Below are 13,626 nucleotides of genomic sequence, written 5' to 3'. Positions count from 1 at the left end.
TGCCTTTGTCCCACCCCTAAAATATATGCCCGGCAAATGTATGACCATAAATTTGTTCGATAAACACATGCTCCAAGGAGTGTTTTTCGTTTCTCACCTCCCTAAACCCGATGCCGTTCGTGCCCAGCAAGAGCGACGGAAACGAAGAAATCCTCTTGTCGGTTAACGGGGATGAGGTTTGGCAAGGGTTGCGAGGGTGTGGTATTAAATCAAACTCAAAGTGCGTTTTATTACCCACAGCGGGCTCATCCAACAGGGCGAAGCAGTTCGATCGTCTCCTTCTGCGCCTCCTCACCGTTCGATGAGGCTAAAAAAGGGTCGAGTCGTTGTAATGTGGAGCCTGAAGTCAACATAAAACTGGCCGGGAAGAAGCAACATTGTAGCAAGATGCCCCAAGCTTTTGCCCACATCGGATGCAGTGGAAAATGGTTGGTTGGTGCTGGAAGGTGCTGTGGCCTGTGTTGTAAGTAAAGCTGTAAATCATACACAAAACCGTCCTTGAACCGGATGGCAAGAAGCGAAAGGGCAGACGGACGGACGGACGGACGGACGGACCGGTCACTAAAGGTGGCATCTGAGACGCTGCCGTCGCTGTCTCGACGCAACCAGGACCGTTAGTGTCTCCGAAGGATTTAGTCGGCAGGATTTGTGTGACTGCAACTAATCGCTGCCAGTTGTATGTGAGCTATCTGTCCGGTGGATACGATATCCTAGCAGGGATAACACGAGGGAAAATGAAGAATTATTTGGTTCTTATATCTGCGCAAATGTGTTACTGGCGTCAAGCCAAACCGAGGTTAAGGTCAGACAGTAGATTATGCTAAGCATGATTTTGCTCAGATTTTCATTTTTTTCGTCTGTGAATTTCCTCTTTTCCATTCCTTTTGTACGGATTTGCGGCTCTAATGAGCATCTCATTACTTTGGATCGTATTAGGGATATGCAACCTTTTTCGGAAAAATCAAAACAGGAAAGGTTCATAATTGTCTATCGTAACACTCCCACTTCCAAAGTAATGGGCAATCGGGGGGAAGTCCTCTTCCCCGCTTTGTAAGGATTACTCGGTTTTCCACTAATTAATTAAAATTAGATTGTAACATAGATCGACCTTGGAAGTATCTATGAGTAGGATTTGCCTTGGCATGTAGGTGGCTAAGGATAATGCTCATCATCGACCGTCGATTTCGAAATTGACCAAATCTGCGAAGTACACAGCCTCTAGAAAGGCCGTTGGGTCTCGGGAAGCAACGGTCCTAACTGGAGATAGGAGCGGTCCCTATCCTACACCTTCATCGATCCTCTTTCTAGGCTATATCCTTAGCTTGTTTCCGGAAGGTTCCCTAGCACACACACATACATGCACTCTAGCAGTGTTGAAACTGGCCAGTACACGAACGGTGGACCGTCTTCGATCCGGTCTGTGGCACAACACGTTCGCTCATTTTCTTGTGGTTTCAAGGCGACGGGAATGGAGAAGGGAAAAACAACCGCCAGGACCAGCAGACAAGGGGAAGGAGGGATGCAGAAGGTGCGCTAGGAAGGGCATTGTTGTGCAAAGTGGTGGAAATGCGGAGTGGGGGACTGGCAGTGGCATGGAGAATGTCTTGGAAAATGTCTTGGAAAATGGGAAAACGTCTTACAAGATGCTGGTGCTGCAATCGAGCGGCCCTGTATCGGACATCATCCCGGGGAACCGAGCCTGCCTGCCTGCCCGCCTTCCTTCCTTCCTTCCTGCCTGCCTACCACCCGCAGTCGCCACCCTGCCCCCTTTCCTTCGCAGCTCGTTGCTCGGACAGGGAGCTCGGATCTTGACCAGCACCTTGACACGAGCAGCCGGTCCGGGATGTTTGCCGGGGTGGTTTTGAATTTCAAATCGAATCCATTCTTCAGTTTCCCACCCACCAGCACTACAACTACACCCCCGCCGGGGTGGAAATGGTTCAGTTCGGGTGTCGGGCGAAGACGAAGGTCCCCGTCCCCTCTCCACCCTCCTCCTCCTCGAAGCGCTCCCTAGCGCCGTCTCTGTCGCTCGCCTATAAAAACCGATGCATCACCCTGCTTCATCCCCTGGTTTTCTCATTAAATTGGAGCCACCCACCGCCCGGCGCTGGGTTGGCGCAAGGTAAGGCAGCCCACCCTCCTCCCCCCCCCTCCCCTCGCTAGAGGGCGCTCGGGTGGAAGAAGCTGTTCGCAGAGGCAGCATCTTAGAATGGGCCTTAGAATGGGGATGGTGGTTGTTGCCGCTCGATGGGACCGTTGTTTAAGACGTTTCACATCTTTCCATTTTCCACCGCTATGCTGCTCTCGCACGCACACCAACAAACACACACATACCCACACACGCACCACACCGCTTCACTATCTCGGTCTCGCTCGCACTAAGAAGTGTTCCAAGGAAAAGGCGAACTTGCCACCCCATCGTGCGTCATTAAATCCTTCCTTGCCATTCCCAGCCACTTCCGGCTCACTGGTCAATCCGGTTATATATTGACCGTCACGACGGGTCGGTAGTGAGAAAACGGATTTCTAAAGACACTCTTCTCGACGCCTCAACACGGTGGTTCTCAAGAAGTTGAAGAAAGTTCATTGCAACGAAGAAAGGAAAAAGGCGGACTTTGTTAAAAACGATTCCCTTGATCGGTCACTGTCGGGATTGATTGTTTTCCAGCTTCCAGCCGGATGTCCTGGAGCTGTCAGATCAACGAAGAGTCGCATTGGCCAAGGCGAGGATGACAAACTCGAAGCTCGAAGTGGTACCAAAGGTCCGGTGCCAGGTCAAGAAGTGTGGGGGGGGGGGGAGGGGATTACTTTGCCGAAACCTGGGCCGTGCTAGATCTTTGAACCTCTTGCAGCTGGCCGCTGGGCTTGATGCGTGTGTTTGTGTTCCGCACAAACACAAACACGCACGCACGTGCGTGCGTGCGTCTTATCTATAATGTATGTCCAGGCTAGCACGCCAGTGGGTGGTGATGGTCGGCCCGGGACCAACCGCAGCGCACACATACAGTCCAGTTCGGTCCGGCACACATACAGTCCGGGAGAGTGGCGGATGTCGATTACCGGAAAACCACAAACCAGGAGAAAATCTTAAAATCTCCTTCTCTCTCTCTCTCTTTCTCTCTCTCTCTCTCTCTCTCTCTCTCTCTTTCACTCTCTCTTTCATTCTCTCTCTGCCGTGATCCTTCTTTGTCTTGTGCACACCGAGCGCCTAAGCGTCCTGCAAATAATCCCTTTCGACTGTGGATAATGAAGCATCCCACCTTCTTCGGAAAGGGTTGGTGGAAGCGAGGAAATGAGGAAGGAAATGAGGCTGTCCGCCTGCTAATAATATGCATCATTCCCCAACCCAGCTTCCCAATTCCGGCGAACCGGCCAACGAGTGCGAGGCGGCCGGGGGCTTCAAGATCTTTTATTAAGATGCTGCCATCAGTAAGGTGTTTGTATGTGTCTGCTCTTCTCGGCCAACCATGTGTGGCGCGGTTGTGTGGGTGTGAGGTTACACACACACACAGTCAAACACACACGTACAACCACACACAGACACTTACGAACCGACCAAAGTCGGAACGGGACCGGAAGAAAAGGTAAAGCTCGATGCTTTCTTGGCCCGGGGATTGTGGGTGGGTGGGTGGGTTGGTTATGCTCGGGAACCGAAAGGTTTGGTTTTCCTTTTGCTGTCTATAGACCCTTCTCTACTTTCCTCTCTCTCTCTCTCACACACACACACACACACTCACACACGGGGGCTTCCTCCTTTCACACCTTCCCGCTTCTACACCACCTTCTGTTACCTTCGCAGCTCGAACCGGATTAAGGCTGAGGGTTTATGGATGTGTGTGTGTGTGTGTGTGTGTGTGTGTGTCGGTGGGTCGCAAGTAGTTTTATGCAATTATAAAATACGGCCAAGAGATAAGAAAGTCGGTCCGAGGATCCTAGCGCCGAGCAACCGGGGGAGGGACACGTATACCTTCTTCGGGTTCGGTCCGAGCGAAGCAACGTCTTGCCAAGACGTTACCCGACCCCAGTGCCCCCCCCATCCACTACCTCTAACATACACACATACACACAGGACACGGAAGGCGCTCGTGTGGGAAGAGGACGGTCACAATCGAATCGGCTGCTGGCCAAGAAGTCCACCCCACCCATCCGGAGGGGGTGGTTCTTGGGCGGTATCTTAAGAGAATCTCAAGAAACACACCATTCCACACACAAAGACAAGAAGCAGTGTGTTTTTAGTGTGTGTTTGTGTGTGTGTGTGTGTGGGTGTGAGAGAGAAGGTGTGCGAGTGAACGGGCAATCACACATAACCACACACATGCACACGCGTTCGATCGGTTGTGCTGTGCGTGCATATTTAAGTGCAATTCTGGTAATTTCTTGGCGATTCGGACGGTTGATTATAAGTTTCTTGAAGGAGGATGAGGGCGTTTAGGTTGGGCGAAGATGGTAGGCTAATGCCACCCAGCTAGTAGCAGCAGCAGCAGCACATGTGTGTGTGTTAGTGTCTGCCTAGTAAGGTAGCCGAGGTATCCTTGGCGGCGACGAAGACGACGACGACGACGACGATGACGATGATGGTGATGATCGTGCATAATGCATGTGGCACTCGAAAGAGTTTTGTTCCTTTTCGTTTTTGTTTCGATTTCCGTTACCTAGCCATCTTGTGACGTTTTCTTCCGATGGCACGATGCGCATGGTTGTGTCCGGATTCGAAGGAAAGGAAAGCAACAACGATGGGGCACGGGAGCGATCGGAAAATCGGTTCGACGGACGCAAAGGGTGGATTACCTTCCATCGAATTTATGCACCCAATTGGATATCCGCACAAACCGAAGCCAATAAGCCTCTGCCCGGGGGTGGGGAAGTCCCGGGAAAACGTCTTATTAAACAACAGCCCGGACGCGGCCGAACATTTCGCACGAAGGGTACAACAGGTTAAAGTGATTCAACCCCGTAAACCCTGCGGGGGTTTACGAAAAAGATAACGAATCTAACGAAGAGTCCTCACCTCTCCCCCGCCAGCCTCCAGCTCGGATGATATCGAATTCGTCGCGTTTTTCCCAAGCTGGCTGTTAATTATGGCCGCAGGACACGTTGGACGAGATTCGAGGAGGCAGTGTTGATTACCAAGGAAAATCGAACTAATTGGTGCAATGGAAAATGGACATAATTGGAGAGCGGTGGCTCGGTGTCGAATTGATTTCGATACGTTTTTGCACCGCAAGAGTATCACGTTTCGTGATCGCGACAGTCTGGCAGTAAAGGTTGAACAAACTCACAAACGCACTGCCACTGGCGGAAAGAGAACCATATTCTACCGCTTCTGGGCTGGCACTAACCTGGTGGTGCGTTGACTCTTGTTGGTCACTAGTGTATTCGTGAGCGTCTTGGGATAGGATACTCCACCAGAATACCTAGGTTGATGGAGTGGAATAGTGCCATTGACCGTTGTTCAAATTCGATTTACATATCCTGCACTACAGCTCCCTCGCCGAAATTTTGATATTCTTCGGAATCAATGTCGATACCGTCGCACTGTCTCAGATATTTTGTTCACTGCTTTACTTGCAACGTGTTCCACTTCGATAAGGTTACACTAGGAAACAAGAACGGTACTGGATGAAAGAAAAACTAGGAATAAGCTGATTTTCAGCATCTTTTCCTTCCCTATGTTAACTGTGATGATTCTAATCGGTTAGTTACGATTACTCCTGGCCTACTTCAACATGAACGCATTCCTTAACTTATTTGAATACATGTAATGGGTTTCTTCGCCAAAAAGGTATTTCCAAACAAGCATTTGTACGACCTTTTTTGTTTCATAATCATAAATCTAGTTTATTAAAAAAAAAAAACAATCAGCTTGCATGAACGTCGGAGCACTTTTAACTACCGTGAAGAAATTAGTCACACCATTTACTTTGTACCGATGCTGATTGAAAGAACGAGGTTTTTCGCGGTAGCTAATGTTCTGCGAAACCGAATAAATAAACTTGTGAACGCAATTTACCTTCGGCATTCCATTTTTCACCCTTCCACCCCAAATCACTCCTAAACGTACACGAACCGCCCGCATCCCGAACCGTTTCGATATCGCGTTTCGATCCGGCACCGTTTCTGGCATTCTGGAAGACGTCTCTGGCGTACGCCGGCGAAACATTTCGCAAAAGGAAATGGGCAAGGAAAGAAATCCGACGGGAGCGGTGAGCGCCGAGCATTCACCACGCACGGATGCACCACCACGACCACCACGGGTTTGCAGCAGCAGCAGGCCTAGTGCAAAAATAGTGCACCGCCAGTGAGGCAAATAAACACGGATGAAAAAGTGTATGCCACAGGCAACAAATAAAAAAAGGAAGAAAAGTTGGTGTAAACAACGACTGCAGTGCCAGGCAGCGGCCTTATAAGCTGCTGCCTAGCTGACTTCTCTTAACACGCGTGGCGTGTTAGGGTACGGGCAAGCCGAGTTATCGCCAACTACCAGCGTGATAAGATTAGAGTATTGCACATCTTCCACGCCGGTGAAAAAGAATACACGTTTTTACACGGTGGCCACTCTTTCGGTGCCCCCCCCCCCCTGGCCTGGAGTCGCCGGTACAATGTAAAGACGTCTAATTCAACGAATGCACCAGCGATTATGAGGTAAACGAGGTTGGTGCATCCAGCGTTCGTGCGGTGCGGCGATGGAAACAATGACGCTGGCTCAGACTTATTTTTAAATTCCCGTTCAATTTGTCTGCGTGCACACCGAGATGCACGCACTCGCGAACGTACCACTTCCGTAGCATGCAGTTTTGCACTTTGGTGTGTGCTAGTTGCGGTTGCGTTGGGCGTTTGTCAAACGGTAGATGCAACTGCTAAATTGACATTAACTCTCTCTCTCTGCAGTCAGTCTGGATTAGCATCCATTAGATTTTTTACTTCTAGACAGGCAGACGTTCTGTATGGTCTGTGCAAGGAATATGCCTTCAAAGCTTACGGAAGAGAATTCCAAAAAAAGGAGGAAAAATGTAGCACCACACGCGAGCACGGGGGGGATTGCAGCCATACCGTGACGATCATCTTGATGATCGCGATGATAGTTGCCAGTGTCTGCATTTTAGTTTGTTTATCGTCTCATCGTGTTGAATGTAATGCGGTTGGTTTGGTGTATCCGGTTTCTGGTTTTGGGGTTCCGGCTTAGGAGGATAACATGTTTCAACACTCTCTCCTTTTGATCAGGTAGTCAAACTATCTAAAAGAGTGTCCCTTATAAATGCCAAAACATTTTAGTTGTTCCTGAAGCGACAAAAGAGAGATATGATGATATACGTTTTGTTTTGCTTTATCTTTTCGAATACAAAAAACTGCTTGCAAAACTCGCGACCAGCCGACGAATTGCAGCTAAACCTCCAAGGCACGGGCGTCGTAAATCTCGCGACCAGCCACCAACACCACCACAGACAGGCCCGCTAGCTCCATATTTAGAGCTCCTATTCGCAAATGCTCGCCGGCACCCCGCAAGCCGGCCGCCGTTGGCTATTTTTGTTTATTATTATTACCATATTTTTCTCTATTCACTTGCGAGACCTCTTTACACGCCACGCATCATGCAGCGAAAGATGAACGAACAGCACCGCGAGTGAAGATGCAGAGGGCGCATCTCCTCGTTGCGCGACACGCACGGCCCGCACCGTGTGCCCTCCAAAGGTGGTGGCATACTTTTTTTCTCCACCTCGTCCAACGCACACATTGCGCTTTGTTTCGGGTTCGCGAGTAGTTTTTTGTTTTTCTTCTGTAGTGCTATCTTATTATTATCTCGACCATCCGCTTCGACCATCGAGCTCGACGATCGTCGCGAGCGTCTGCGTGAGTTACGAGCGTAAGAAACGATCGTGTTGGTTAAACGCAAAGCGCAAAGATCGCAACGAAAGCGGGGCGTAAAGAAATCATAAAAAAAAGAAATCATAAAAAGTAATGCACTTTGCATCACTCGGTACACCCCCCCCCCCCCCTTTCCCGTCCGCGTACCGGAACAACTGTCGCGGATGCGGATGCCCTCGCGAATTCGCGTCACTTTTTTCCCCCCGGCTTCTCGGCGTTCTAGATTGTATCGGGCATGCGAACTCGTTTTTGCCCATTCGCTCCGCTTGTATTGGTACACGCTGATGCACTGGAACGGACACGAGGGCGCGTACGAGGGACTACAAGGAATCGTGAGTGAAGGTTGGCCGGGGGTTTAGAAAGCAGCATCCCAAGCGCACAAAGATGCAGCTCTGGCTCTGGGCTGGTCTGGTCTGGTCTCGTCTTTGACCCCTCTCGGCGCTCTGTTGGCGAATGCATTTAGCGGTCGTTTTGCGTATTCGCGATCTTCGCCGTTGTTGCTCCGTCCACTTCCACTTCCTCTTCCTTCTCTGCGCATCTCCTCAGTCACACCCAAACCGCGAGACACACCATGGGCACCGTTGTATCTCGCGATTGCCTTCACAACAGCATCCGATGCGCGAGTGTCTGGCAGTGAGTGGCAGTCGAACCGCGATTTGCGTTTCCATACTCCTTTTTTTTATTTGTTGCACTACTCCCCCAACCCATTGCACGTGAGGCGTCCAATGGCTTGATGGTGAGGAAGGTTAAATAACAAACGACGCCTCGCAGTGCAACTACATCGTAGGATCGTAGGTGTCGACACACCGGACCACTCGACAAGTTCCCGAATGGTGTTGGGTACGGTCATACCCCGATGTGCGCGATTGTCTGCACAAGACCACTGAGGACAGACGACGATGTTTGTTTAACAAATCGAGAGAAGCGTGGAGTTAGGGACTAGAGGAATTTCGCAAAAACTCGAACTGGCAGCATTGAGATATCTGACAGATTGTTGGGCGGAGTGCGGATCACGTAAAATGGTGAAAGTATTCATCCAACCATTTCCGATTCTCCTGATCCTTTCTGTTGTGTTCCGGAAATCCGCTCGCTTGACCACCACCACCACCACCACCAACTAACATCCCAACACCGGTTACGCACAAATTAGCGTAACCAAATGGCCAAATGGCTTCTTTACCGTTACCGTCCCCTTTCCATGTCAATTAATGGCGTCACGTCGTTACGTCGCTTTCGGGCCCTGAAATACAGCTAGCTTCCGCCTTCGATTCACTTTCTCCTTCCTGTTTTCGATTCCTTTTTTTGCCACTGAAACGAGGCCAAAAGGACATTCGGTCAGGACAGCCAACACTGCCTCTCCTCTTCCCTGTATTCTCGCCTTTAATCTTTCGGATTCGGAGCAGCACGAGCGGAAACTCCCGCTCCCGCCGGTCGCTCTTAGCGTCTGGGGTTTTGCGTCTTTTTTTTTTCGGGTCAAAACATGGTCGGATCCCTTCGGCACGCTCCAATAAACGTTTACTTCCCCGTTCCCACTGCCGGGTGGGTGGTGTTCCTCCTAAAAAAAAAAAAAAAACAGGAACCAGGACATTAACGCGGCGTTCCGGCTGGAACACGAGCTGTCAACAAGGCAACCAGCGGAAAACGGAGGGAAAGAAAAACGGAACACCGCTGGCTATGTGGTCAAAAGACGATGTTCCGAGAAGCAGGGCGGGAGGATAGGTTTAAGGGTAACCGCCGGTAACAGGGGTTAAACCACCGAAACTTCGCTTCCTCGTTCCGCCATTCCTCCTCTCTCTCTTCAGCATCGACCAACAAGTCGTTGGCAGTTGGCAGATAATATATTTTTGGTAATCTGATTACCGTCCCCGTCGACCGGCCGGTAATGCCGTCTGGTCAAAGCCGGCAGGTCGCTCATCGGCTCGCCCTTCATCGACGGGAGCTGGGCAGGAAAAGGACGATGAACCCTTTTTTTTCCAAATTCGGACACACCATGTGGCCGTGCGTTTGGGTGTGCGTGTGTGTGCGTGTGTCTGCGAGGATTCATTTCCGTCCTTTTTCCGTGCTGTTTTGTTGGGTTCTTTTGCACCCCATCGTTTTCGGGGCCAAAACCAGCTGGTCGTAAAGCATGTGCACATCACAAATACAGCTGCTGCTGCTGCTTTTGCTGCTGTTTTTGCCGGGGTGTGTGTTTGTGACAGAGGCTGGAGGGGCTTGCCGGTGTCGTCCCTTTTTGCGTGCGATTCCAAACAAAACTGACCATCCGCAAGGAAGCTGCCGGTGTCTGGCCGTATACACGTGATTCATCACACTTTTTTTTTGTGTTACTTCTGATTCTTTGAATGTTTTTTTGAACTGCTCGAGCGTCTGTTGTTGATGATTCTGCTGAGATGAGCTGAGTAAGCCATCGTTTGTTGCGTTTTTTGCCTTTCGGCGAATGCCGGTTCGTTCGATGGTGTTGTGACGAGGAACGCGCGTTGTTAAGGGCTTGATGCGTCTCGAAGGATGTCTGATCAGAGTTGGCACACATGTTTCTGCTCGCATTGGTGCAGACGAAACGGCCACTAGAACTATAGTGTCCGATGGCGTGCTGGCTGGTAGGCATTTGCTCGAAGTAAAATTTTATTGCTTTGAGTAGAATTTATGCGTCTAGCCATCGGGTGTCATCATGTCGTCATGTGCGCCATCACACCATTTGACCATTTCGAAATGTAGCTATTGGAACAGCAATAAGGAGTGCTGTCGCATCCACCGCGAACCACGGTCCACATTACATTACACAAGCGGTAACAGGGAGTGAGTGATCTTCGCATTGAAGGATGGCGTAGAACGGGCACCACTCGAAAGGGCGAAGAAAGCGAGCGAGTTATGAGTTTGAGCAGCGCCAAAGGACCGGAAGCTTAGTCCGCGGTTTGCATCCGGATGGTAAGAGCTCGTCTTCATCTTCGTACTACGCGAGACACATACACTCACACACACACCCCCACAAACGTGCACGGTAGCGTCTTCGGGCGCGACACGAACCCACGAGCCATTTCTAGGGGTCGCGTTTTTCACGTTCCGAAATGCGCGCGCCTTAGCGAGACAGCTGGCCCATGGAATGTTGGGACGGCGGGGAACAGAGAACTGGGCCGGATATGGAGGATGAGTCCTTTTTAAAAAATATCCACACCAGCGGAGGTTGTTTAATGCGGCGAGAGTACCGTAGAGTGTTCGAGAATCGTAGATGGGCCACCAAAAAACAAAAAAAATGATAATGCATCTCCAGGAAATGTGGGCTAAGAATTGGTTGATCCTGGAAAACCAATTCACAATGAACCAATAGGTGGCACTTTTCTTGTTATAAAATAAGGAAAGAATTGTAACAAAATGACATTCGCGATAGTTTTTGGCAAGCTATTTCCAAGCGCAAGCTCGCCAGAGAAAGGGTGGAAATTGTACAGCGGGCGGAGGTGTACCTCACCGCCACCAACCTCACTTTCGATTCACTTTTTCTAAGCACCCCACCATGGATCCTGCAGCCGCCGGTGCTGGTGGGTGGCGGTTTTTAGCTAATGATGGTAATGACTGACGTTACTGGCGTAATGATGACGACGGCGACGGCGATGACTAGTGACTAGCGCGTACCGTCGCGCGTTGGTGCGCGAGGCGAAAGTTGTTTAAATAAGAGTAAAACCGCGGCCCGAAAGGCATAAAACTAATTCCGTGGCTGAGGCGCGCGCTTTGACGCTCACCAACAGCAGCACGAACAGCAGCAAACGGAGGTGACACCGGGAGGCGGCGCAGGGAGTGCGTTCGGAAAAATTAGTTCCGCTCGCTCAGCTTCCGGACTCCGGGACTAAACCATCCCCCCCGGGCCAAGTCCCAGGGCAAGCCCCGCATTCTAATACAAAATCCTGCTTCGGGGAGGAAGGAAGGAGAGGGGGGGGGGGCATTCATATACGCCAATGCATATAGAAATGTATATGGCAGCAGATTGTGAATATGATTCGTGTTGGCTAGGAAGGAATGATTTGCGATCTAAACAGAGAGCATTAGAGGCCCCGTGCGTTTGGTGCTTCATGTTATCGATTGGCGGGGGGTCGTTCCGACAACAGCTTCCGCAGTGGGGGGCGGGACTATGAGCTGAGGAAAAAACAACTCGGTTGTCATTCAAATGTTGCATCAAATTAAAATTGATTAGTAAAATCATCATAGAAGGCTGGCGCCATGTTTATTGGATGAGCTTAGGGAGAGGCCCTTTCGCAGGCTCCTCGTTGATGTCGATATCCTCGATATGGTTGTCAAAAGTAGATGTTTCGCCACTGACGACTAATGTGATTAGTACAGTCACGGGCAGTTACAGATACAAGCAAAAGACATGATGAACATTAACAGTTGAGGATTTCAAAATCACAAGAACCTGCTTCTGTTTCACTTAGTATCTTCTACCAAGAGTACTTCCCTCGAAGCTGGTCATAGAGAAGCTTCTTTAAATACTTCCTCCAGCAGACAAAGATAAGCAAACACGCAAACGCATTACTCACCAATACAGAACTCCACGTGGTGCAGCGGTAGCTGCTTGTAGTGGTTGCGCACGAAGAGTAGATTCTCCAGGATGTGGGACAACCGCAGCAGGAACATACTATCGACGTCCATCAGATTGTGGGTGTCGTACGCGCCGCACAGCTCCCGCACACACTCGACGATCGCCTGCAGCCGGCGTACGTTCTCGGTACGCAACTGCCTCCGGCGGACGGTGGCCGGACGACGGCGACCATCAGCAACAGTACCACCGCCAGCCTCGTTTCGCAGCCAGTAGTCGTGGTTGATGAGGATCTCGTTCAGATACGACTCCATCGGTTCCTTGAGCGGCACGTTCTTCAGCCGCAGCTCACCGTACGCCTTGGCGATGATCAGGATCTCGTCCTCGTACCGGAGCCGCTTGAGCGAGATCAGATACTCGAACAGCTGCAGATTGCCGCGCCGTATCAGCAGATAGTAGGCCAGATGGTCATCCAGGTGTTCGGTTTCGCAACGGATCAGCTGTTTGGCCACCTCCTCGAGATGGTTCTCGAGCGCCAGCTCGGACGCGGTCAGCCGTTTCTTGTTGAGCGCGTTGCAGTCGGCACCGCGGGCCACCAGCAGCTCGATCAGCTCGGGCCGGTGCTGGCGCGCAAAGACGGCCCGGTGCAGCGCCGTGTTGAAGAACTTGTCATCGCGCGCATTAATGTCCGCCCCATCGTCCAACAGGTAGCGGACCCGCTCCAGGTCGCCACACTGGACCGCCTCGAACAGCATGGCGCTGGCACACACACACACAGACACTCACTCACACACACTAGGTGCTAGGCAACGCCACTTTTCAGGTCAGGTCAGGGCCTCGCTGCAGCATCCTCATTGTGGCTACTGCGATGCATTCGAAACGTGGCTGTTTTGTTGTTTTATCGAAAGCACTGTTTCCGTTCAAATCTGAAACACTGCTACACTAGGCATGGCATGGTATGGCTGTTGTCCACATAATCTCTCTGTTTTTTTGCACAAACCAATTGTTGCCGACTGCTGACTTACAAATGAGAAACACTAAATAACGGAACGCACCTTCACACACTCACAGACACGCACGCACGTTACATATGGCTTGAACGTCCAAGAGCACCCTTCGCGAAGACGCCGTGACTTCTGCGGGAAAACGAAGGAAAACACCGACGGTAATGGTGATTGTTGAAGGACGCCGTTGGACGCCGTTTTGGGGTGGGGTGGTTCACGGGCGATCGCGTAGCCCAC

General features: G+C 50.8%; 1 protein-coding gene across 1 annotated transcript in view; it reads right to left on the bottom strand.

The window, feature by feature from the left end:
* The window catches only part of LOC125949814 (uncharacterized), a 47,217-nt gene extending 34,077 nt beyond the window's left edge, over positions 1-13,140 (bottom strand). The window contains exon 1 of the mRNA XM_049677199.1: positions 12,387-13,140. Within this exon, the coding sequence (XP_049533156.1) occupies positions 12,387-13,140 (754 nt within the window). The remainder of the gene's footprint in view (positions 1-12,386) is intronic.
* Between the last annotated feature and the right edge of the window lie 486 nt (positions 13,141-13,626).

The sequence above is a fragment of the Anopheles darlingi genome, chromosome 2 (genome assembly GCF_943734745.1).
Source record: "Anopheles darlingi chromosome 2, idAnoDarlMG_H_01, whole genome shotgun sequence".
In the NCBI taxonomy this organism is placed as follows: Eukaryota; Metazoa; Arthropoda; class Insecta; order Diptera; family Culicidae; genus Anopheles; species Anopheles darlingi.
This window is presented reverse-complemented; position numbering and strand designations above follow the sequence as displayed.